At 37.1% G+C, this 26,256-nt stretch overlaps 1 protein-coding gene across 3 annotated transcripts in view; it reads left to right on the top strand.

The window, feature by feature from the left end:
* The window catches only part of LOC131512072 (general transcription factor IIH subunit 2), a 36,417-nt gene that overhangs the window by 6,028 nt on the left and 4,133 nt on the right, over positions 1 to 26,256 (top strand). For all 3 annotated transcript variants that reach the window (XM_058730312.1, XM_058730311.1, XM_058730321.1), the window contains exons 2-15: positions 4,384 to 4,468; positions 5,265 to 5,342; positions 5,667 to 5,703; positions 6,356 to 6,442; positions 8,619 to 8,669; positions 8,994 to 9,048; positions 12,913 to 13,018; positions 14,692 to 14,782; positions 14,937 to 15,024; positions 16,283 to 16,390; positions 19,224 to 19,287; positions 21,061 to 21,164; positions 22,387 to 22,489; positions 25,904 to 25,943. In XM_058730312.1, coding sequence (XP_058586295.1) covers positions 4,413 to 4,468; positions 5,265 to 5,342; positions 5,667 to 5,703; positions 6,356 to 6,442; positions 8,619 to 8,669; positions 8,994 to 9,048; positions 12,913 to 13,018; positions 14,692 to 14,782; positions 14,937 to 15,024; positions 16,283 to 16,390; positions 19,224 to 19,287; positions 21,061 to 21,164; positions 22,387 to 22,489; positions 25,904 to 25,943 — 1,068 coding nt within the window. In that variant the 5' untranslated portion in view covers positions 4,384 to 4,412. The remainder of the gene's footprint in view (positions 1 to 4,383; positions 4,469 to 5,264; positions 5,343 to 5,666; positions 5,704 to 6,355; positions 6,443 to 8,618; positions 8,670 to 8,993; positions 9,049 to 12,912; positions 13,019 to 14,691; positions 14,783 to 14,936; positions 15,025 to 16,282; positions 16,391 to 19,223; positions 19,288 to 21,060; positions 21,165 to 22,386; positions 22,490 to 25,903; positions 25,944 to 26,256) is intronic.

Raw genomic sequence — 26,256 nt, 5'->3', positions numbered from 1 at the left:
GCTTGTATTTCTGAGGGGTTGGTTGTGATAAGTCCAGTTTCATTCATGATTTTATCTATTTGGGTCCTCTCTCTTTTCTTTTCTTTCCTTTTCTTTTTGAAGTTTTTTTTTTTTAATTTTTGTTTTTTTTTAATGTTTATTTATTGTTGAGGTAGAGAGAGACAGTGCATGAACAGGGGAGGGGCAGAATTCAAAGCAGGCTCCAGGCTCTGAGCTGTCATCACAGAGCCCGATGTGGGGCTTGAACTCATGAACCGTGAGATCATGACCTGAGCCAAAGTTGGATGCCCAACCAACCGAGCCACCCAGGCGCCTCTCTCTTTTCTTTTTGTGAAGTCTGGTTAGGGGTTTATCAGTTTTATTTTTTCATAAAACCATCTCTTAGTTTCATTGATTTGTTCTACATTTTTTTTTTTTGGATTCTATATTGTTTATTTCTGCTCTAATCTTTATTATGTCTTTTCTTCTGTTGGGCTTGGGGTTTCTTTGCTGTTCTGCTTCTAGTTCCTTTAGGTGTGCTGTTAGATTTTGTATTTGGGATTTTTCTTGTTTGTTGAGATAGACCTGGATTGCAATGTATTTTCCTCTTAGGACTGCCTTTGCTGCATCCCAAAGAATTTGGACTGTCGTGTTTTCATTTTCATTTGTTTCCATATATTTTTTAATTTTTTCTTTAATTGCCTGGTTGACCCATTCATTCTTTAGTAGAATATTCTTTAACCTCCATGCATTTGGAGGTTTTCCAAACTTTTTCCTGTGGTTGATGTCAAGTTTCATAGCATTGTGATTTGAAAGTGTGCATGCTATGATCTCAATTCTTTTCTATTTATTGAGGGCTGTTTTGTGACCCAGTATGTGATCTATCTTGGAGAATGTTCCATGTGCACTCAAGAACAATGTGTATTCTGCTGCTTTTGGATGAAAAGTTTTGAATATATCTGTTAAGTCCATCTGGTCCAGTGTATCATTCAGGGCCATTGTTTCTTTACTGATTTTCTGTTTAGATGATTTGTCCATTGTTGTTAAGTGGAGTATTAAAGTCCCCTGCAATTATCACATTCTTATCAATAGGATTGCTTATGTTTGTGATTAATTGTTTTATATATTTGGGTGCTTTCATATTGGGTGCATAAACATCTATCATTGTTAGCTCTTCTTGATGGATAGACCCTGTAATAGTGATATAATGCCCTTCTTCATCTCTTGTTACAACCTTTAGTTTAAAATCTAGTTTGTCTGATATAAGTATGGCTGCTCCAGCTTTCTTTTGACTTCGAGTAGCATGATAGATTGTTCTCCATACCCTCACTTTCAATCTGAAGGTGTCCTCAGGTCTACAATAGGTCTCTTGTAGACAGCAAATAGATGAGTCTTATTTTTTTATCCATTCTGATACCCTAGGTCTTTTGATTGGAGCATTTAGTCCATTTACATTCAGCATTATTATTGAAAGATAGGGATTTAGGGTCATTGTGTTATCTGTAGGTTTCATGCTTGTGGTGATGTCTCTCATCCTTTGTAGTCTTTGCAACATTCCACTTACAGAGTTCCCCGTAGGATGTCTTGTAGGGCTGTTTTAGTGATGATGAACTCCTTCAGTTTTTGTCTGGAGAAACCTTTATCTCTCCTTCTATTCTGAATGACAGCCTTGCTGGATAAAGGATTCTTGGCTGCATATTTTTCCTATTCAGGACATTGAATATTTCCTGTCACTCCCTTCTGGCCTACCAAGTTTCAGTAGATAAGTCTGCTACTTCCCTTATGTGCTTACCCTTGTAGGTTAAGGCCCGTTTGTCCCTAGCTGCTTTCAGAATTCTCTCTTTATCTTTATACTTTGCTGTTTCACTATGATATGTTGTGTAGAAGATCGATTCCTGTTATGTCTGAAGGGAGTTCTCTGTGCCTCCTGGATCTCAATGTCTGTTTCCTTCCCCAGATTGGGGAAGTTCTCAGCTATGATTTGTTGAAGTACACCTTCTGCCCCTTTTTCTCTCTCTTCTTCTTCTGGAACTCCTAAGATATGGATATTATTACGTTTACATTTTCATTGAATCAGTTAGTTCTTTAATTCTCCCCTCGTGGTCTAGAATTTTTTATCTCTCTTTTTCTCAGCTTCAACTTTTTCCATAATTTTATCTTCTATTTCACTTACCCTCCTCTCTGCATCTTCAGTCCTTGCTGTCACCACATCTAGTTTATTTTGCACCTCATTTACGGCATTTCTTAATTCATCTAAGAAATAGTTCCTTGATCTTTGCAGCAATAGATTCTCTGCTGTCTTCTATGGTTTTTTCCAAGCCCAGTGATTAATCTTATGACTATTATTTTAAATTATTGGTCAGATATATTGTTTATATCTGTTTTGGTCAGTTCTTTACCTGTCATTTTTTCCTGGAATTTCTTTTGAGCATAAGTCTTCCATTTCGTCATTTCGGCTAGTTTTTTGTCTCTTATGTGTTTTAAAAGCTTGTTATGTGTCCTGCACCTGTGAGCACTACTGTATTAAAGAGTGGTGCTGCACTGTCCAGGGCCTGGCCGTTCAGAAGGTGTGTTTTGGAGTGTGTTACTTACTCTCTGTTGTTGTGACTGTGGTTTTTTTATGTTCCTACTCATAGTGATGTTTTGGGCCCTCCACCAGGTGTGCTTTGATTTGTTCGTTGAAGTATCCCTGGAGAAAAAACAAAACAAAACAAAAACAAAAAAAACCCACAAAACACCACCAACAACAAATACCAAAGTGGGGGGGGGTGGTGTTGGTGGAAGAGGCCTCATCCCATACAAAGAGAGAAACAACAGGGGCGGAGAAAAAGAAAAGAAAATAAAATTGACCAGTCAGAGAAACTATATGGGTTAATCCAGAGAGAGAGGGAGGAAAACAAAAAAGGAGATATAGAACAAGTATAAAGAGAATAGATCAAATATGTCTGCTTAATCAAAAAGAATGAAATCCTGCCATTTGCAACTACGTGGATGGAACTGGAGGGTATTATGCTAAGTGAAATTAGAGAAAGACAAATATCATATGACTTCACTCATATGAGGACTTTAAGAGACAAAACAGATGAACATAAGGGAAGGGAAACAAAAATAATATAAAAACAGGGAGAGAGACAAAACAGAAGAGACTCTTAAATATAGAGAACAGAGGGTTACTTGAAGGGTTGTGGGAGGGGGGATGGGCTAAATGGGTAAGGAGCATTAAGGAATCTACTCCTGAAATCATTGTTTCACTATATGCTTACTAATTTGGATGTAAATTTTAAAAAATAAAAAATAAAAAATAAAACTTTAAAAGTAAGAAGGTAAAAAAAAAAAAAAAAAAAATGCTTAAACAAAACAACAACCAGAATAACCAGACTAGAGGAGGGAAGAAATAAGAAGGAGAAAAGGAAGAAAAAATATATATATAATAAGAATTGTCCAAGAATTAAATCAGAAAATGCAAAAACACTGAGTGCCTTGGAATCTCGGTGGCAGCACTGGTCTGGAAGAGGGGCTGTCTGGTTCATCAGCACATCAGTTCTGCTCCAGTAGATAAGCAATTACCAGGCATGGAGGAGCGGAGTTTGGTGTAGGTGGGTCCTGCCTCCACCATGGGCCTGCTGTTGGTTCCCTGAGGCCCCACCTGTGGCCCTCCAGGTTGTCCCCGTGGGCCCCTGGAGATGGCTCTGTCACTCTGCAGCCGGGACTCTTGGAATTCAAAGTCCTTTGGTCTAAACACTGCTGTGTTTGACGGACAAGGGATCTTCAGGTCCCCCTCCTTCTCTGCCATGTTGGATCTGTCAATAAATTTCATTTTAAAACTTCTGATTATGATGGGCTGCCTGCCTGGCTCAGTCAATAGAGTATGTAACTCTTGATCTTGAGGTTGTGAGTTCCAGCCCCACACTGGGTGCAGAGCTTACTTAAAATAAATTTTTGATAATGAGAAAGTTCACACACACAAAAGTGGACAGGTAATACAGCGAATCACCATGAATCCGTCACTCAGCTATAATAACGATCATTTGCAGCTAATCTTGTTTCATCTACTCCTTCACTCACTTCCCCTAATTCTGTGGCCTTATCCTATGACACATCTATAATGCATTTTTGTTTTTAAAAATTGTAAAAAGATGCTTATCTCCATTGGTGCCAGATTTGTGCATAAATGTTTGTATTTTTTCCTAAGAATGGGAAAAGGTTTCATGAGAATTTTGTGAAGTATTTTCAACAACAATTAGTGAATAAATTGCTAAGAATTCAATGATCTTGCATTCTCCGTTTTTATTTATTTATTTTTTACTTTATATGTTTGCTTCCCTCTCTTTACTTTTCAAATTGAAATGTATGAATTTGGTGGCAAATATTTTTAGAAAATTCACGATCTAGTGATTTTTACAGGATATTGAATAATACATTTAAGAGAAGAAATGGATGACGAACCTGAAAGAACTAAGCGATGGGAAGGAGGCTATGAAAGGACATGGTGAGTAGGGCGTTCTTGTTCTCTTTCTCTTTCTCTTTTAAACATTGTTTCTCAGTGTTGTTTTATGGCTTTATCTCTCTTCCAGTGACTGTTTTTTTTTTTAATATTTATTTATTTTAAGTTAATTTATTTTGAGAGAGGGAGAGCTCAAGCATGAGTAGGGGAGGGGCAGAGAGAGAGGGAGACATAGAATCCCGGGCAGGCTGTCAGTGCAGAGCCCGACGCAGGACTTGAACTTACTAACCTGTGAGATTATGACCTGAGCCGAAATCAAGAGTCAGACACTTAACCAACTGAGCCAGGCACTCCTTGGTGATTGGTTTTTCTAACACATTTATTAAAATATATTTAACACATGTTTTCACCACCCCAGTAAGATCCTTCATGCCCATTTGTGATTAATTCCATTCGTACCTCTAGCCCTAGGCAACTACTAATCTACTTTCTGTCTCTATGGATTTGCCGTTTTAGATATTTCATATAAGTGTAATCATATAATATGTAGTCATTTATGTCTGGCTTCTTTCATATAACAATATTTTCAAGGTTCATCCATGTTGTAGCAGTAGCAATAATTCTTTCCTTTTTATTGCTGAATAGCATTATATTGTATACCATGTTTTTATTCCTCTATTCACCAGGTGATGGACATTTAGATTGATTACAACATTTGGTTTTACGAATAATGCCACTGTGAATGTTCATGTGCAAATATCTGTGCAGATACACATTTTCATTTCTTTTGGATTAATAAATTTTTAGCTTTTCTTTTCAAATGAGTCATTATTCCTTATAGGGAGATTCTTAAAGAAGATGAATCAGGATCACTTAAAGCTACAATAGAAGATATTCTCTTCAAAGCAAAGAGAAAAAGGTATGTAAACTGTTTGTAAGTGTGTTATAAAAGGTAAAACTGACTCCTTTAAGTCTTTCTCTCCACCTATACCCACTCTTTAGTATTTCATTACAGCTGTGTTCCAGGGAAACTGACCTTTAAACTCTTGAATAGGGGGATGGAACCAGCAACCTAGCATCTCAGCAGGGAATTGGGTCTTCAGGGACTATCCAAATGCCTGTAATTATGTGGATCCCATAAGTTAATAATTTATTTCACTAAAATTCTGGTTACTTGAAAAGTTATATTGATTTTCGGGGTAATAAAGGACATTCTATTAAAATGTTTGCATAATTTTAACAGAGTGTTTGAGCACCATGGACAGGTTCGACTTGGAATGGTATGTTAATTTTTTTATGTAATTTGTTTTATTATTTATTCATTTTAGAGAGAGAGCGAGTGGAGCAGGGGCAGAGAGAGAGGGAGACAGAGTATCCAAAGCGGGTTCTTCACTGACACAGAGAGCCCGTTATAGGGCTTGAACTCATGAACTGTGAGATCATGACCTGAGCCAAAGTCAGATGCTCAACCAACTGAGCCACCCAGGTGCCCTATTTTTTTTTTTCTTTACCAGGACAGAACTAGCTGGGTTACAGAAACATTTTGTCTTGACAGAATAAACAATACTAAGTCAACAGACCTTTTAAAAGGATATATTAAAAATATAAGTTAAGAGGGCTCCCTGGGTACCTCAATTGGTTGAGTGTCTGACTCTTGATTTCAGCTCAAGTCATAATCTCATGGGTTTGTGAGTTTGAGCCCCTCCTTGGGCGCCACCTTGGGCATGGAGCTTGCTTAACATTCTCCCTCTCCCTTTGCCCCTCTCCCCCGCTCGCCCGCACATACCCCCACTCTTAAAAAAAAAAAAGTGTGTGTGTGTATGTGTGTGTGTGTGTATAATATGTAAATAGTAAATGACATTTTTATTTCTTGGTCAAAAACGTTTTTGAAAATTGTCTTCATTTTTGAATTGTCTACCTTTTTTTTGGTAGATGCGTCATCTTTATGTGGTAGTAGATGGATCAAGAACAATGGAAGACCAAGATTTAAAGCCAAATAGATTGACTTGTACTTTAAAGGTATAGTAAAATCATTCTTATTTATACTAAATGTGGGAAAGGACACTGAATTCTAAAATAAAATTTTTTTTTACTATAATAGCTTTATTAAGATGGAATTCACATACCATAAAATTAACTTATTTCAAGTATACTGTTAAAGTTTTTTGTAAATTTACAGTTGTTCAACATTATTACCACAGTCAATTTTAGAGCATTTTTATTATTACTAAGAAAAACAAAACCCGTACCATTTAACAGTCACCCCGTTTTCCCCCAATCCATCTCAGGCTGAGGCAACCACTAATGTGCTTTCTGTCTCTATAGATTTTCTTATTTGGAACATTTCATATAAATGGAAACATACAACATGTCATCTTTTGTGACTGACTTCTTTCACTTAGTATAATGTTTTCAAGATTCATCTGTGTTGTAGCTTTTCAAGTACTTCATGTCTTTATTTTTGCAAACAATATTCCATTATATACAACACTGGGTTTTTTCCACTTTTGGGGGCCTTTATGAATAATACTGCTGTGAACCTTCATGAACAGATTTTTATGTGGATCATCTTTTCTTTTCTAATGCTTAATTTTAGCCTGGGTGTTTTGTATTTCATGCACTTTTCCGTGACCTAAGAGAATAGCACCTGGGATGGAGTGTGTGCATGCAAGGAGGGAGCTCAGCTTGGGTGGCATGCAGGCTGTGTTGGGTTTCTGGGGATCCGTTTTTCTCTTTTGAGATTATGTTGTCCTGTTTCTTGTTTACTCTTAACTAATGGGCAAGGGAGGGAGGGTGTAATGCATTTCCATGAGGAGATATTCTCATACTTTGAACTCTTCCCCCCAATTAAGCGTGAAGTTTGAATTGTTGTCTTCTGACAAGGAAAGTCTGTTTTTGATTTCTTTCCCTATGCATTCATAATTTCTGGCAGAAGAGGGAAAAAATAAAAATACTTCTTCTCTTTAGTTTTTCCCAAAAGCAAGTGTATTGGTGAAATTTTGTGGGACTTGTATGAGTCATGAATGGGGCTTCAGAGGAGTAGGGTGAGGGAGAAGCCATTCTTCTTCAGAATCCTCTGCTCCATTTTTTGTATACAAGTTCTTAAAATTTACTAGATTCGATTTGTCCTTTACCTTCTCTTTTAGTGAATTTGTGTGCGCTTATTCCAATATTAGTCAGCTCTCTACAGTTTAATATCCACAGCATTCTCTCTTTAACATACTCCAATTGGAATGTTGTCTTCACGACTACATTTTAAAGGTCCACCATAACCTCCAGGATGTGAAATTCAGTGCCTTTTTATCTTTATCAGAAACTGAAACAGTTGACCAGTTGACCACTTCTCCCTGAAAGGTGTCCCTCTTTTGTTTTTTGGTTAGTGTGTGTGTGTGTGTGTGTGTGTGTGTGTGCACGCGCGCGCTGTAAGTAAACTCTACCCCTGATGTGGGGCTCGAAGTCTTGACCCCGAGATCAAGAGTTGCACTCTCTAAGGACTGAGCTAGCTAGGCGCCCCACCCATTCTTCTTTTGACTTTGGTTATAGATAGTCTCTTGATTTGCTTCTCAGGCTCCTCTCCAATTTTCGAATGCTGGAGTGCCCTGGAACTTGGTCACTCTTTTTCTTTCTATCCTCTTCCCCTGAGTAAATATCGTACATTCCCATGAAGAAATTTTTTTAAAGAATGTAATTTTTTTTGAGTTATAAACTATAAGTAGAAGTGCTACCACATCATTTTGAAAAATGATACGCCAAAATGGCTAATTATTTATGCTCTTAATTTCTATCCTCCTACTCCAGTCAGCATCTTGCTTTGTCAGTCAGTTATCCCTTTTCCTTACCGAATTTTCACTGTCTCTGGACTTAATTCAAATCAGTCCCCTTAGCTTATAAATATATTCATATTATTCTTAATTTGTCAAAACCCATCCCCACTTCTGCTCATTCTCCTGTGTTTGGCTTCATTGGATCTTTCCATGTTTAGATTGTTTCTGTCTCACCATCTACCATTTTAAATTCAGGCTTATTTAGTGTTGTGATTTTTATTTTTAATATTTTTAAACTTATTCTCATTTAATATTTTTACTAAGCATTTTTTAAAAATCATAAAGTGATGCTTGATAAATAGGTTTCACCAAACATGTTCTGTATGGTTATTATTTTGCCCTTAACTAGTGTTTTTGTTTTCTTTAAACAGTTGTTGGAATACTTCGTAGAAGAGTATTTTGATCAAAATCCCATTAGTCAGGTATGTAGATAAGTGATAGAATTCACAATTAGATTCCTGATATTACTGCCAATTATAATTTATTTTTAGAACATTGGGCATACATTCTGTGGATTATTAAGTGATCCAGATTGTGTACCAGTTTCTGGTACATTTGTCAATGAAAAGTAAGGTAACTCTAGAAATTAAGTAATGTGCAGTGAAATCATAGCTAAATTTATGTCAAAAGCATCATGAGAAAAAATTTCTCTTATTTCTTTTGTAATTACTAATTTAGGTTATGTACATTCTTTTCAAGAAAAAATAAATTGTTAAATTAATGATCATTTTTGTTTTTATTTTGAGATTGGAATAATTGTAACAAAGAGTAAAAGAGCTGAAAAACTGACCGAACTCTCAGGTATGCATAAAATTACCTTCATAGGACTCAAGGACTTGGCTCTATTTACTCAACCTTGTTTGTAACCCTGTTTATAAGGTTGCCTAATAAGTAAAATGAAGACTTCTTTTATACTCTCATTGTGAAACACTTAATAAACCCTCCATTAAATCCTCCATTAAACTCTTGGTATTTAAGATGAACTGTTTTAAATTGAGTTCTGTACAGTAATGAATACTACTGCAGTGAATGTAAATGTTTAAGATTCATACAGTCTTATCTCGAAAGAATTAAGATGAAATTATTGTAACCATTCTAAAAATCCACTTAGTCTTAAAATTAATTTTTTAAAAGTTAAACCTCTAGGGGCGCCTAGGTGGCTCTGTCGGTTGGGCGACCTACTTCAACTCAGGTCATGACCTCACAGTTCGTGGGTTTGAGCCCCGTGTCGGGCTCTGTGCTGACAGCCCAGAGTCTGGAGTCTGCTTCAAATTCTGTGTCTCCCTCTCTCTCTCTGCCCCTCCCCTGCTCTCACTCTGTCTCTCTGTCTCTCAAAAATAAATAAACATTAAAAAAATTTTTTTTTAATTTAAACCTCTAAAGAACAAAGAGTTTAAAAATTGAATTGTAGATATTGTTAATAACTCAGTTTTTCTGCTTATATGGCATGCCTAACTGAATTTTATCATCTTAAAAGTTCAGGAGGGGAGCCTAGGTGGCTCTGTCGGTTGGGCGTCCGACTTCGGCTCAGGTCATGATCTCACAGTTTGTGGGTTTGAGCCCCAAGTCGGGCTCTATGCTGACTGCTGACAGCTGACAGCCTGGAGCCTGCTTCGGATTCTGTGTCTCCCTCTCTCTCTGCCCCTCCCCCGCTCACACTCTGTCTCTCTCTCTCTCTCAAAAATGAATAAATGTTAAAAATTTTTTTTAATTAAAAAAATCCTCTCGATATTCTGATAGGCCTCTTGAGGGCACCCTTTGTCTCTCTGATTAGAATCACTGTTATAAACCACACTGACAGTAATGTAGTAGGCTTTTTTCCTGTAGTCACAATATAGTAGGAGATCAACAAAATATTTTGTATGGTATGGTAGAATGAGAAGTGGATGGAGAGCCAGGAAATGTAGATTTAAGTTCTGGTCATGCCACTGGGTAGGTGTTTGTCTTGTGGCCAATTATTTAACTTGTTAGGTTTGTTTCTCACTTAAGAAAGGAGGAATTTGGACCTAGTGAGTTACTTTGCATTTCTTTCTTTCTTTCTTTCTTTCTTTCTTTCTTTCTTTCTTTCTTTCTTTCTTTCTTTCTATGTCTATTTATTTTGAGAGGGGGAGAGAGAGTGCTAATCAGGGAGAGGGGTAGAGAGAGAGGGAGAGAGAATCCCAAGCAGGCTCCATGTTCAGCAAGGAGCCCAACACGGGGCCCAATCCCTTGACCTTGAGATCATGACCTGAACAGAAATCAAGAGTTGGATGCTTAACTGACTGAGCCACTCAGGTACCACTATTTCTTTTTTTTTTTTTTAATCTTTATTATTTATTTTTGAGAGAGAGAGAGTGTGTGTGTGTATGTGTGCAGGCAGGGGAGGGGCAGAGATAAAGGGAGACAGAGAATCCCAAGCAGGTTCTGTGCTGACAGTACAAAGCCTGCCTCAGGGCTTGAACTCAGGAACTCAGGAACCGAGAGATCATGACCTGAGCCAAAATCAAGACTTGGGTGCTTAACTGACTAAGCCATCCGAATGCCCTGGTAATTTTCATTTTTAAAATTTTATGATTACAAGAATAAATACTTGAAAAATATATTAAATAATGGCAAATGCTTAGTATTTTAAAACCTATTTAGATAAATAAGAACACCAAGAAGCTCCAAGGAGATGAATGGACAAAGAAGACAGATAATTCATACCAGAATAAAAAGAAAAACTAAATAGCTCTGTCATCATCTCACGGTTTATAAGATTGAGCGCCATGTCAGGCTGTGCACTGGCAGCATGGAGCCTGCTTGGGATTGTTGGGATTGACTCCTTTTCTCTCTTTGCCTCCTGCCCCCACATGCACTCTGTCTCTCTCTCTCAAAAGAAATAAACTTTTTAAAAAAATTTTTAGACAAACAAATGATCCAAAAACAAAGCAAAACCACTCAACAACATTTAATTGTTTTATGTATTTTCAATGAGGAGAATGAAGTTTGAGAAGCAGTATACTGCTTGTTGAACCACGGAGAAACTGGTACTTATAGTGCTTATGGGCTGATTAATTTTTTAACATTTTTGGGAAAAGACATAAAAATGGTTGTTCTTTATAATTTATACTTAGGAAACATTATGAAAGAAGAAAAAGCCTCATTTTACAAATATACTAGTGACAAATTGGGAAGAATTGTTCAACAGTATGGAGGTAGTTGGATGAAGTATATGGTAAAATCAATTTAATAATGTTTTGATTTTCATTAAAGTGAAGACCGTGTTGAAATAGAAAATGTCCAACTATATTTCATTGAATCTCAGATTACATCATTTGTAAGATGCCTTTATTTTATGAGCCATCAAGAAGGAAACACTCTAGCAGTTAAACTTTGACATAGTATCCGATGATGATGTAAATTGTTCATACCAAAAAAAGAAAAAAATTATATTTTACACTAGCTCCTTGATAATTTGACATGTCTGATAGCTATTCTCAAGAACTTGGCAATTTCTCCTCACTTTATATGTACTGCTTGGTATGAAATAGACCATCTTTTCAGATGTTGCTTCAGTAACAGAAGATAACACAGCTATGTTTATTTGTGGAAATCTTCCTTTCTTAGGTCATATAAAATTCCTTTTTTATCCCCTGAATAAAAATAGGAAATTACAGTCATTCTTCTCTCAATGCATTTTTGCTTCACTAATAATAAATTTATACTTCACTGCTCTGTTCTTTGCCTTTCTACATAAAAATATCACCTTTTGCATTATAACCTTTTTTAGAAACACTTTATGTTATGTTACATTACATTATGTTAGAGAGAGAGCGCACAGGCAGGGGAGAGGGGCAGAGGGAGAGAGAGAAAGAATCTTAAGAGGCTCCCTGCTCCACGCGGAACCTGATGTGGGGGTCAGTTTCACGACCCTGGGATCATGACCTGAGCCAGAATCAAGAGTCGGATGCTCAACAGACTGAGCCTCCCAGGGCCCTAGAAACACTTTAAATGGCAGTTAAACTGAACATGAATAGGACAGTGTATGTAATGCAGTTGGTACAACATACCAGTAGCCATTCATAGGTTCACATGTAACCGGGCAGTGATGCTGCCTGGCTGCCACTGGTTGTAAGACACAGTGTGATTTCGGAGATGTTAAAATGTTAAAATGTATGAGTTTCTAAAATGATGAAATATGGAAAAAAGTGAAAAGTTGTGCACTTTAATAACATTTAAAGTATGTGCTAATAGGGTGCCAAGCTGGCTCAGTTGGTAAAGCATGCGATTCTTGGTCTCAGGGTCATGAGTTCTAGCCCCATGTTAAAAAGAAATGTGTGTTGGGGCACCTGTGTGGCTCAGTTGGTTAAGCATCTGACTCTTGATCTCAGCTGAGGTTTTGATCTCAGTTTTGTGAGTTCAGGCTGGTCATGGGCTCCTTGTTGGATTTGGAGCCTACTTAAATTATAAGAAAAAAAAATGTGTGCTAATAGATAGAAGCAGGTTATTTTTATTCTATTTTTCAATATGAAGTAAAAGTTTATGTAACAAACATTCCTCATAAAAGAGTCACTTGCTATAAAAATGTAAATTGAGGAGATTCTGTTCTTTAACAACATGGATAAGTAAATTTAGGGAAAACACAAATTTCTATAATGTATAATAAAATTTTATTATAAGTAGATTATTACATTTCTATTTTAGGAAACCCAAGGAAACACATTACATCTTTGAAGAAAGCTATAGATATGACCTGCCATGGAGAACCATCTCTCTATAACTCATTAAGCATGGCTATGCAAACTCTAAAGTTGGTATTTTACATTTTTTTATTTATAATTCATTTCAAGCTTTTTGAGTGAATTGAGATGATAATGTTTTGATATGTGTGTCCATAAACTGAGCTGTAACGAAACTCTTTTTTTTTTTTTAATTTTTTTTTTTTAACGTTTATTTTTGAGACAGAGAGAGACAAAGCATGAACAGGGGAGGGGCAGAGAGAGAGAGGGAGACACAGAATCTGAAACAGGCTCCAGGCTCTGAGCTGTCAGCACAGAGCCCGACACGGGGCTCGAACTCACGGACCGCGAGATCATGACCTGAGCCGAAGTCGGACACCCAACCGACTGAGCCACCCAGGCGCCCCTGTAACGAAACTCTTATTAAGAGAAATATGTAATGTCATTGATGATGTTTAGTGTGGTATTGATTTGTAATTTTTATTTTACATTTTAGCTGGTAAGATAGATTCTTAAAGATTTTAGAAAAATATAACTAAAACTGTAGCAGTATTAGTACAAAGAAAATGTTGATGGGAAATGTTTTTTTGAAAATTGATTATATATGGAATTTAATGTGAAATTAATTGTGAGTTTGTTGTACATTTATTGACATTTCTTGTTTTGTAGTATATCTGCAAACCAATAGCACACTTTTCCAGCAAGTTCAAGTATGTGGAATGTAGCTAAGACCCTAATAGAAATATTCAGTTAGTATTAGCTCATATATTTTATTCCTGGATTGTCCGTCCTGGTTTTTGTACTTTTATATAATAGGTATTTTTCTAATTTTGAAGTAGGTGAGGAGGTAACACCCATATTAAAAGGTAGGCACAATAGCAACATCCACAAATGAAATCAGCCCAACAATGAAGATAAAAGCAAGAAAGCTAGAAATAACTGACAAAATTGCCCCCCAAAAGCATAAAAATCTGTTTAGTAGAGTGGAAAACAGCTCATCACATCTTAAAGTCCCATGAATTATTGTGTAATTGATACACAAAAACTACTGTTGGTGAGTATTGTGAGTCTGAATCAAATATGAGGTTAAATTATAACCTTAAAAAAGAAGTATGTTGGGGTGCCTTGGTGGCTCAGTTGGTTAAGCATCTGACTCTTGATTTTGGCTCAGATTGTAAGATCAAGCCCCATGCTGGGTTCTGCGTTGGGTTCTGTGCTGGGTGTAGAGCCTGCTTAAGAGTCTTTGTCCCTCTCTCTCATGCTTTGTCTCCCTCAGCTCCTCTGCTTGCTCTGCACTCTCTCAATAAATAAATAGATAGATAAATTGATCAGTAAGTCAATCAGTAAGTGTAAAAAAGAAGTATGTTACTCTTGTCAAGATACACCTTAAAGTCGATCTATATGGTATTTTCATACTTTCCAATGTACACTTTAGACTTTGTATGAAATGAATCTACTAGTTTGTAAGCTTCATGATGTCAGGAATGTTGTTCAGTCTTGCTTATTACTCTATCCCCAGAACCTAAAAACAGTATTCGGTCAGTATTTATGGAATGAATGAATCAATCAATTTTTTGTGCAGCTAATTTTAGAAAAATTTACATTGACGTATTTAGAGTATACTCGCAATTCATTCCTTTGTGGTGTTAAAACAGTAGTCTAAATAAATAAACCACCTATACTATTTTTTCTAGGTAAATTAATTAATCTACTCCTAATTGGAATATGTTTTATCTTTCTGTAGACACATGCCTGGACATACAAGTAGAGAAGTGCTAATCATCTTTAGCAGCCTCACAACTTGTGATCCATCTAATATCTATGATCTAATCAAGGTAGAATCAGTACATTTCTTTATAATAAAAGCCAGAGGAGAATTCTGTACTGAATTTATTACTAGTTTTCAGAAACTTGTTTTTCAAGCACATTAATTCTTGCATGTTTTTTTTCTTCCCCCCCAAATGCTCCATTTACGTGGATTTTATGAAGACCCTAAAGGCAACTAAAATTAGAGTGTCTGTTATCGGATTGTCTGCAGAGGTTCGGGTTTGCACTGTACTTGCTCGTGAAACTGGTGGTATATATCTAGAATCTTCAGTATTTATTTATAATTACTATGTAAGAAATAACAATTGATTAATTAAATTAGGATGTTTTCAGGGCACCTGGGTGGCTCAGTCAGTTGGATGTCCAATTCTTGATCTCAGCTCAGATCATGATCTCACAGTTCGTGAGGTAGAGCCCTGTGTGGGGCTCTGCACTGGTAGCGTGGAGATTGCTTGGGATTCTTTCTCTCTCTCTCTCTCTCTCTCTCTCTCTCTGTCTCTCTGTCTCTCTGTCTCTCTCTCTCTCTGGCCTTCCCCTGCTCTTTCTCTGACTCTCTCTCGAATTAAATAAATAAACATGGGAAAAAATTATAAATTAGGATATTTTCAAGCTACTAAATTTGAATCACTTCATGTCCTGAAGTCTGTAATATGTATAGTCATCTTTTTTTTTTAGTTTAAAAAAAAAATTTTTTTTTTAATGTTTTTATTTATTTTTGAGACAGAGAGAGACAGAGCATGAACGGGGGAGGGGCAGAGAGAGAGGGAGACACAGAATCGGAAGCAGGCTCCAGGCTCTGAGCCATCAGCCCAGAGCCTGACGCAGGGCTCGAACTCACGCTGCGAGATCATGACCTGAGCCGAAGTCGGATGCCCAACCGACTGAGCCACCCAGGTGCCCCGATAGTCATCTTAAATGTACTATTGATTCTGTAAGATATCATCTCAAAATGCAAGAACTTTTTAGTAGTTATGGCAGTATTTAGAGGAAATGTTATGACTCTTGAAATGCTAGAAATTTCACTAACGTGTAATACTTTGTAAAGATCTTAGGGGCGCCTGGGTGGCTTAGTTGGTTAAGTGTCTGACTCTTGATCTTGGCTCAGGTCATGGTCTCACTGTTTGTGGGATCGAGCCCTGCATCAGGCTTTGCCTGCTTGGGATTCTTTCTCCCTTCTTTTCTCTCTGCCCCTTCCTTGCTCAATCTCTCTCTCTCTCTCTCTCTCTCTCTCTCTCTCTCTCAAAATAAATAAATAAAACATTTAAAAAAAAATAATAAAGATCTTATAACTTGGCTCTAATTAAATTGTAATTATAGTTATTCCTAGAGAAGTCAATTTAGAGATGTCAGTTAAACGAGGTTTTTGAAAAATGATGATTTAACTTAAATACTTAATTTTGAAAATGTACATTTTCAGATGGTATAACTTACAGAATTATGTAGAAATTACAATTGATACTCATGTCTGGAAAGCTGATTTTTTTTTCTTTCACTTTTCGTCTTCCTAGGCACATACCATGTTATATTAGATGAAAGCCATTACAAAGAATTGCTGACACATCATGTCAGTCCTCCACCTGCTAGCTCAGGTTCTGAATGCTCACTTATTCGTATGGGTAAGTGTTTATTTTATGTTGTTGTAAAATGGATATTTAAAAATGACTGGGGTCAAATTAGACTTGCTGTTTTCATTTGTACAAGTTTATTTTAATGCTTAAGAATTTATTTCTTTTAACTTAAATGTTTTATAATTAGAGAAAATTATCCTGTTGAAGCAATCTTGGAAAGTACAAAGAAGTTAAAAGAAAACTAAAACCGGGGTGCCTGGGTGGCTCAGTCAGTTAAGTGTCCAACTTCGGGTCAGGTCATGATCTCACAGTTCATGGGTTTGGGCCCTGTGTGGGGCTCTGTGCTGACAGCTCAGAGCCTGGAGCCTGCTTTGGATTCTGTGTCTCCCTCTCTCTCTGCCCCTCCCCCACTCACTCTCTGTCTTTCTCTTTCTCTCTCTCTCTCTCTGTACCTCAAAAATAAATAATAAAACATTAAAAAAAAAAATAAAACCATTTGTTGTCCTGTCACAACAGCCATTACTGACTTTGTTTTATTTTTAAAGCTAGAAAGGTACAAAGACACTGCATTTATAGAAAAATTCTTATTGTGTTAAGAAATTTAAAAGATAAGCTACAAAACTCTTTGTACTGTTTGATCAAAGCTATGTAATACAAACTGCAAACACAGAAGGTTGCAGGGAGGTACATCACATTGTTTAAAAGGGATTTTGGGGGGTTGCACCTGGCTGCCTTAGTTGGTAGAACCTGTGAGTCTTGATCTCAGGGTTATAAGCTTGAGCCCCACTGTAAGTGTGGAGATTACTTAAAATAAAATCTTTTAAAATAAATAAAATATTTTTTTAAAAGGGATTTTTTTTCAAGAAAAGAAGAATGATGGGTTTTGAGTCGTGTGAAACAATTTTTCGTTTTCTTATATTTTCCAAAACTTTTATAATGAACACTTATCATGTTTACAATGGAAAAAGGCATAAACTTTTTAAGTATGAGAAAGAATTTCTTTATACATTTTTTTTAAGTTTATTTATTTATTTTGAGAGAGAGAACAAGATGGGGAGGAGCAGAAGAGAGAGGGAGAGACAGAATCCCAAGCAGACTCTGCACTATCAGCATGGAGCCCGACGTGGGGCTTGAACTCATGAACTGGTGAGATCATGACCTGAGCTGAAATAAAGAATTGGATGCCTGACTGAGCCACCCATCCTCTGTCTCCCTGCCCCTCCCACGCATATGTGCTCGCTCGCTCTCTCTCTCTCAAACATTAAAAAATAAAGTTAAAAATAAAAATGTTTATTATTTATTTTGAAAGAGAGAGCATAAGCAAGCGCTTGCAAATGCCGCTGGGGAAGGGTCAGAGAGAGAGAAACACAAGCAGGCTCAGTGTTGTAGCGCAGAGCCCATGGGGCTCAATCCCAGGAACCATGAGATCATAAACTGAGAAATCAAGAGTCAGAGGCTTAAGTGACTGAGTCACCTAGGTGCCCTTTGATTTTTTTTATTTTGTTGTGTTTTTAAAAAAAAATTTTTTTAATGTTTATTTATTCTTGAGAAAGCGTGAGTGGGGGAGGAGCAGAGAGAGAGAGAGAAAGAGAGACACAGAATCCAAAGCAGGCTCCAGGCTCTGAGCTCTCAGTGCAGAGTCTGATGCAGGGCTCAAACTCACTGACTGTGAGATCATGACCTGAGCTGAAATCAGCTGCTCAACTGACTGAAGCACCCAAGCACCTCTTGTTTTCTTTGCTAATTCACATTTTTTAACTGTTAGTGAGATGGAATGCTTTTCTGTCTTTTTTTAGTCCATTTCTAGTACTGGTCAACCTCTCCTGTTTCCTTATCTGTAAAATGATGTGTCTATCTCGTGTGTTGCAACAATTAACGTAATACACTTAAAGCATACAGAATAATACTTGACATAAACAGTTAATATATTTTAAATGTTATGGTTGGCTAATTTTTTTTTATTTACTGATAACATTTCTTTAGCCCATTTTAAAGTTATTTAAACTTATAATAATGTATTCTTCAAATTGATTTGTTAGAGCCATTTAGGAATATCAACCCATTTTTGTCACCTGCCGCAAATATTTTTTCATTTGGCCATTTACGTTTACCTTTACTTGTTTTGATCTGTAGATAGACTTAAATTTTTTATGTAATGAAATGTTTTTTTATGGTTTCTGCTTCTCTTGGACTTGTTTTCAGAATTTAAAAATATGTACGGAGGGGGACCTGGGTGCCTCATGTTAGCCGCCAACTCTTGATTTTGGCTCAGGTCATGATCTCATAGTTTCGTGACATTTAGCCCCACATCGGGTTCTGCACTGACAGCATGGAGTCTGCTTGGGATTTTCTCTCTCCCTCTCTCTACTCCTCTCCTGCTTGTGCTCGCGTGCTTTTTCTTTCTCTCTCAAAATAAAGAGATAATCATTAAAAAAAGAAAAAAGAACTTCTTTAAAAAAATATGTATGGAAAGCAAATTACATGGGTTTGGGCATTCCAAAATTTTAAACATAGAAGTATATTCTTATATAAAATGAAAGTGGACAGCTATGTAATAAACTTCTCAATTGTGTCAGAAGTATTTAAAAATTACAAACATTTTCTTTTTAAAAAGCAGCACGTGTTGTTACTGAACTAGAAAATTATAAACTTTAGAATCTATGGCCATATGTATGGACCGATCTTTCCCCCATATTCTCAACTTTTAATTTTTTTATAACCTGGTATTACTATACATACTATAATAAGCCATTCTAAAAGGCAGGAGAGAGAACTTTTGTACAACTTTGTGGGCTTTCTGGTAGGAACATTTTTAGCTTCCTAGTCCTAGAATTTTGCTATGTGCTTGGAAAAAGAAAGTAATACATTTTCTTCTATGAAGGATTTCCTCAGCATACCATTGCTTCTCTGTCTGATCAAGATGCAAAACCCTCTTTCAGCATGGCGTAAGTAAAAACTTTGAAACTGTCAGTGATGATGTTTTTACGTTTTAAATTCCTTCCTATAAGTTATAAGTTAAAAAAAAAATGCTAAAGTTATATGGGCTTGCAGTGTATTGGCTTTTGTAAAAGGTTACCTTCTATATAGCTATAACAAGGAGTGAGGACTATCTCCTTTACTCCTGTGGAGTAATCTTCAGGATATATTATTAGGTAAAACAGCAAAGTAGAGAAAAGTGTATAGTATACTGCCAGTCCTCTAAGATGAAGGCGGAGATTTGACTAGATATACAGTATGTTTATATTAATGATAAAAAGACTAATTGAAATAAAAAGTAAACACTAAAAAAATGTTTACCTGAGCAGTGTGTAGAGAAAGGCAAAGGGATGGCCCCTAGACTTTTCTGAACATACCTTGTTTTAACTGTAGAACTTTATATTTTACATAATTATAAAGCAAAGTTAAAATAATTGTTAAAAATCACAAGTAAGACTTGTGTCTCCAGCTATAAAGGTACCATAGGGACTGAATTTACTTTTCTCCCTCCTGCCAGACAAAACATATAACAATGATTTTCAGACATGGACAACAGACAGTGCAGGTAAATGATCCCTGAAAGAAGGGAAACAAATGAGGTGAGCCCTGTGAGTGCAGCTTACTGCCTAGAAGAAATATCTAGGCTGCATTGTAGGAGGGGAAACCCACACAGAGCCTAGAGGTCTTGATCAGTTAAAGAAACAAAGTTCAGAGTTTGGGGAGGCTGAAATGGCTATAATTTTCTAGGCACAGTACTAGAAAGTAAAGGGCTGTACAGAGAACTCTTGGGATTGCAGGGACTTCCCTGGAGTCATCAGCTGAGTTATGGTTATCCCACTCCTATGACTGCTACTAGAGGCCCAGGAAAGAACCACTGAAGAAGAACAGGCAGCATAGTCACTGGAGCTCACACGGGGCAGGAAATATTTCATGTTCTCACAGTCATTGTGGAGAAACCTTTTAACAATGGGCATTGAACAGTGTTCACAGCAATGGAACCAAATTAATTCCAGACTAACAGCTATTATGGACAGCCTAATGAAATAAAAAGCAAGGTTTGAACAGATCAAACTATTTCCAAGTATATTCTAGAATATTCTATACTTCATTTCCAAGTACATTCTAGAAAAAGCCCCAGTATATTTAAGGGAATACCAGAAAAATCCAGCGCCTAAAACAAAATAAAATTCATAATGCCTGGCAGCCAATCAAAAATGACCAGGCCTGCAAAGAACTATGAAAATATCACCCATAACAAGGAGAAAATCATTGAATAGAAACATATCCAGAAACAACACAGTTGATGGAATTAGTGGTTAAGGTGTTAAAACAGCTATTACAAAAAAGACCCAAATCAAAGTTCTAGACACAAATGTCTGAGATGAGAAATACCCTGGATGGGATTAACAGCAGATGAGTCCCTGAAGAAGAAAACATGAGTGAGAAGAAGAAAACATGGGGTGCCTGGCTGACTTAGTCAGTAGAGCATACGACTCTTTATGTCGGACTTGTGAGTTTGAGCCCCATGTTGGGTGTAGAGATTACTTTTTAAAAAACCCAGAAAACAAAGACATTAATGCACACTATTCAAAACAAATGCAGAGAGAAAAAAAAGTAAAGAATGAACCTTGCATAAGTAAACTATGAAACAACTTCAAGATTTTACAGGGTAGGATACTTTCTTTTGCTGTAACCATTCACATTGTCATATATCATTTTAAAAGTAATGTTTCTTCCCACAGGCACTTGGATAGCAACACTGAGCCAGGACTTACATTAGGAGGGTATTTCTGCCCACAGTGTCGAGCAAAGTACTGTGAACTTCCAGTTGAATGTAAAATCTGTGGTAAGAAATGAACTATCCTTTATCCAGTAAATTAATCTTTAATAGCTTCTTACATATATTGCTATTAAAGTAAATGTTAGTATTAAGCTCTGCCTATGTTTCTGGATTTAATCTGTGAGAAGAGTATATCTTTTAATTGAATGCTCAGTACTTCATTTCTAAGAATAACCATGGCATTCTAGAACAGTTTTCTGATTCTCTTTCTGAAATGAGTATGTTCTTTAAAGGTATTGCAGTAGATCTGGTAGACGTTTTTGCAGCTCTTACTTTCTTTTTAAACAAAAAAAAATTTTTTTTAATGTTTATTTATTTTTGACTGAGAGAAAGAGAGAGACGTAGCGTGAGTTGGGGGAGGGGCAGAGAGAGAGGGAGACACAGAATCTGAAGCAGGCTCCAGGCTGTCAGCACAGAGCCCGATGTGGGGCTCAAACTCATGGACCGTGAGATCATGACCTGAGCTGAAGTACATGACACACATATATATATGTATATATATATATATATATATATATATGGAGAATGAGGAATTAAAAGTAATAGAATTGTAGCATTTTGTTTCATTTATAAGTTGGCTAATGGCCAAGAGAGGTCACACAATTAGTGACAGAAGTAAGACTCCATCCTGGAATCTCCTTTTTAAGAGACATGTAAATAAAGAAATGAATACCAGCAGTCCTAAAAAAAAAAAACAACCTTGAAAATATTTAGCCTATCATTTCACATTTTAGCCGTTGTCTGTTTTTTGTTTTTTTTTAACATTTATTCATTTTTTTTTTTTTTTTAATTTTTTTTTTTCAACGTTTTTTATTTATTTTTGGGACAGAGAGAGACATAGCATGAATGGGGGAGGGGCAGAGAGAGAGGGAGACACAGAATCGGAAACAGGCTCCAGGCTCTGAGCCATCAGCCCAGAGCCTGACGCGGGGCTCGAACTCACGGACCGCGAGATCGTGACCTGGCTGAAGTCGGACGCCCAACCGACTGCGCCACCCAGGCGCCCCATCATTTATTCATTTTTGAGAGAGAGACAGAGCGTGAATGGGGGAGGAGCAGAGAGAGAGAGGGAGACACAGGGTCCGAAACAGGCTTCTAGCTCTGAGATGTCAGCACAGAGCCTGACACGGGGCCCAAACTCACGGACCGGGAGATCATGACCTGAGCTGAAGCCATTGTCTTAATGAGGTTTGGGCTATTAAATATGACTCTGTGTTTTATTTGTTAGGTCTTACTTTGGTGTCTGCTCCCCATTTGGCACGGTCTTATCATCATTTATTTCCTTTGGATGCTTTTCAAGAGATTCCTCTAGAAGAACATAATGGAGAAAGGTATATGAGTTTTGATTAATTTGTATCTACTATACGTGGTAATGTTTGAATGCGTTGTCACTACATATAAAAAGATAGTCATATTAATTTGGGCAAGATTACTTCTGATACAGAGAATAAGATGGTAGAATGCCTTCGTTATGACTGAAATGACTCATTATTAGAGAGATCTGGATTTCCAGAAATTAATTTTCCTAAACCAATCGATATATAGTAAGTGTAGTCGTATGCTGATACATCAGCTCTCCAAAACAACAAAAGAGCCCTGATTTGTAGCCTTAGCCAGTTTCTGTGGTGTAAAACCAAAGGATTTATCCAGAAGGTCTAATACTGTGGTCTAATGTTCTTTAGCTATTTCTTTCCTAAAGGATATTTTCTACTTTTGAAGGACAGACCTTGGTGGATTGAAACGGATTGCCAAGTGCCTAACATAGTTAGGAAATATAGACCCACACTAAAGTTTATTGCTATGAAATTTTAGAATATGCAGCAAAATACTAACTGTAAGCATTTCTGGAGAGGGAAAGTTAGGTTACATAATCTGGAATTAAAATTATTTTGCTTTTCAGCAATACTGGATGCTGCCAGGGAGCAATTTCCATCAAAATTTGGAGTGACAATTGTTACCAACCTAAATTACATACCTGGCAAACCTATCAAGTAAATGTAGGTAGAATAAAGACATTTTCAGACTTGTAAGGCCGCAAAACAAGACTTTCTGGGGAAGCTGTGGAAGAGATGGTTCAAAGGGACTGAGAAAGAGAATAACCAGAAGAGAATAGGAATATTTATCTAAATTTTTTTTTTTCAACGTTTTTAATTTATTTTTGGGACAGAGAGAGACAGAGCATGAACGGGGGAGGGGCAGAGAGAGAGGGAGACACAGAATCGGAAACAGGCTCCAGGCTCCGAGCCATCAGCCCAGAGCCTGACGCGGGGCTCGAACTCACGGACCACGAGATCGTGACCTGGCTGAAGTCGGACGCTTAACCGACTGCGCCACCCAGGCGCCCCGGAATATTTATCTAAAGAAAGCCCTAGGATGATGCTAAGGGGAGATTACAGAATGACACTTGTGTATCAGATATCGAGAATAAATAATCCAATTTGGAGAAGGTCTGAATGCTCCAGCCAGGAGAGATGTCACCTGGAGGACGAATTCCTGATGGAGGCAAACATAGAGAAGGCTTTGAGACTTCTCAGGGAAAGGTTGGGGCTGAGTTGGTGATAATTACATAGAAAACTAAGGTTGTGGACCACAATATAGTTATTAACTCCAGGAAAAAAAATATTTTTTTAAGTTTATTTAGTTATTTTGAGGGAGAGGGAGAGAATCTGCTCTCAGAGTCCCATGCAGGGTTCTATCTCACAAACCATGAGGTCACGACCTGAGCTGAAATCAGGAGGAGTCAGATGCTTAACCAACTGAGCCACCCTGATGCCTCCAGTGAGAAAATATTTTTTTAATGTACTTTATTATTATTTTCTAAATGTTTATTTCTGAGAGACAGAGCACGAGCAAGGGCGGAGGGGAGCAGAGAGAGAGGGAGAAACAGACTCCAAAGCAGGCTCCAGGCTCTGAACTGTGAGCACAGAGCCCAACGTGGGGCTCAAACCCATGAACCACCAGATCATGACCTGAGCCAAAGTCAGAGGCTTAACCAACTGAGCCATCGAAGTGCCCCAAGAAATATTTTGAAGAAAAGAAGAGTTTTATTACATGACTCAGCTGAATATGTTTATGTAGTCATAATAAAACCAAACATTTAATATTGTTCTATTCAAAATTATTTCCTTACGTAGAAAGAATTGAGAATTTGTTGTGTGTATACATGCTGTTGGTTCAAGAAGGTTGAAAGAGAATTAAATTCTCATCTTCCATACTAGGAGGTCTGTAGCCAATGCCAGAAAAAAACGAGATCTCACTGTAAGCGTAGGTAACTATCAAACAGTTAAAAGTTTTGCAAGTGGGGAACTGGAAATGAAGTGGGGGTGGATGGGGAGAGGGCCTCTATTTTTTTGTAGTCAGGTTTTTTTTTTCTTTTTCTTTTTTAAGTTCATTTATTTATTTTGAGAGAGAGAGAGAGAGAGAGAGAGAGAGGCACAGAGAGAGAGAATACCAAGCAGGTTCTGCACTGTCAGCACAGAGCCCAACACTGGGCTTGAAATTCGGGAACCACGAGATCATAACCTGAGCCAAAGTCAGTTGCTTAACTGACTGAGTCACCCAGGTGCCCCGAACTTTTTCTTTTTTTTTTTTTTTAAGTCTATTTATTTATTTTGAGAGAGAGAGAGAGAGAGAGAGAGAGTCAGAGGGAGAGAGGTAAAGAGAAGCCCAAGCAGGCTCCATGCTATGAGCATGGTGCCCAGCACAGGGCTGGAACTCACAAACCCTGAGGTCGTGAGTCTAAATCAAGAGTCAGATGCCAGAGCCACCCAGGTGCCCCCGTTTTGGGATCTTGTAACTCTTTAAACCATTCCTTGAAAATTAAGCACTTAGGCATCCACATATAAATTAATTTCTCTTCTGTCCACCTAGAATTGTACCAGCTGTCTGCTGTCTTCAGGAGAGTTGCAAAATAGTCACTCAGATTATTTTCTGTAGGGCTTAATTCCCTGGCAGAATCCCAGTAGGAAAGGTGTGTTCGTATTTAACTTTGATGAAAATAAAATTAAAAATTTCTTACGACTTTATTTTTTATTTTTTAGCCAAAACAATTTTTTATTGACGTATAATTGACATAGGTCCTGTTATTTTCAGGTGCACATCATAGTGATTCAATTTTTTTTTCCTGTTTATATATAATTATGTATATAATTGTATAAAATATAATGAAGTACATATGTATTTTTTCTTTTTTTTTTTTTTTTTTTTCATATGTATTTTTTCAAGCTACCTAACATAGAGTGTATATGGTGTGCTCTTGGCTTCGGTTGTAGATTCCTGCGGTTCATCACTTCCATGCCACAGCCAGTGCTTCCTCCCAACAAGTGCCCTCCTCATTACCCATCACCCATTCCCCATCCCCCACTCCCTTTCACCCTCCATTTGTTCTCTTTAAAAGTCTCTTATGGTTTGCCTCCCTCTCTGTAACTATATAGATATATATTTTTTTCTTTCCCTTCTCCCACGGTCTTCTGTTAAGTTTCTCAACTACCTCCTATGAGTGAAAACATGATACCTGTCTTTATCTGAAAAATTAAAAATTTTTTAAGGTAGAATTTTGCTTTGTGAGATGACCTTGGGACTATAGAATTTTCTTAAATTATTGGTATTCTTGATTCTGTCTTTCTCACAAAAGTCATATGTAAAGATAATTACTTATTAATTACAGGATTCTTGTTACTGAGATTTTGCCGAACTGTATTAACAAGTGAGTTCCTAACAAATAATTCTTAAACTTTCTTTTTCAGATTTTGTTATGGATGTCAGGGGGAGTTAAAAGACCAGCACGTAAGTTCAGGTGCTTTCTAAATGCTAAGTATTGTCTAAGAAATACTGAGGAAATAGCATTAGAAGTTTACAATATATTATTAAAAACCAGGCTCTTATCAGGTTATCCCTCAGAAGGGATAACAGTAGGTAGGGGGTAAATGGAAGTAAATTAGTTTAAATAGGGGCACCTAGGTGGCTCAGTTGGTTGAGCATCTGATTTCAGCTCAGATCATGATTTCACCAGTTCGTGAGTTTGAGCTCCGCATGAGACTCGCTGCTGTCAGCACAGAGCCCTCTTCAGATCCTCTGTCCCCCTCTCTTTCTGACCCCC

This window comes from Neofelis nebulosa, chromosome 1 (genome assembly GCF_028018385.1).
Source record: "Neofelis nebulosa isolate mNeoNeb1 chromosome 1, mNeoNeb1.pri, whole genome shotgun sequence".
NCBI classification, from domain to species: Eukaryota; Metazoa; Chordata; class Mammalia; order Carnivora; family Felidae; genus Neofelis; species Neofelis nebulosa.
Note: the sequence above shows the minus strand (reverse complement) of the source record. Positions and strands in the feature narration are given on the sequence as shown.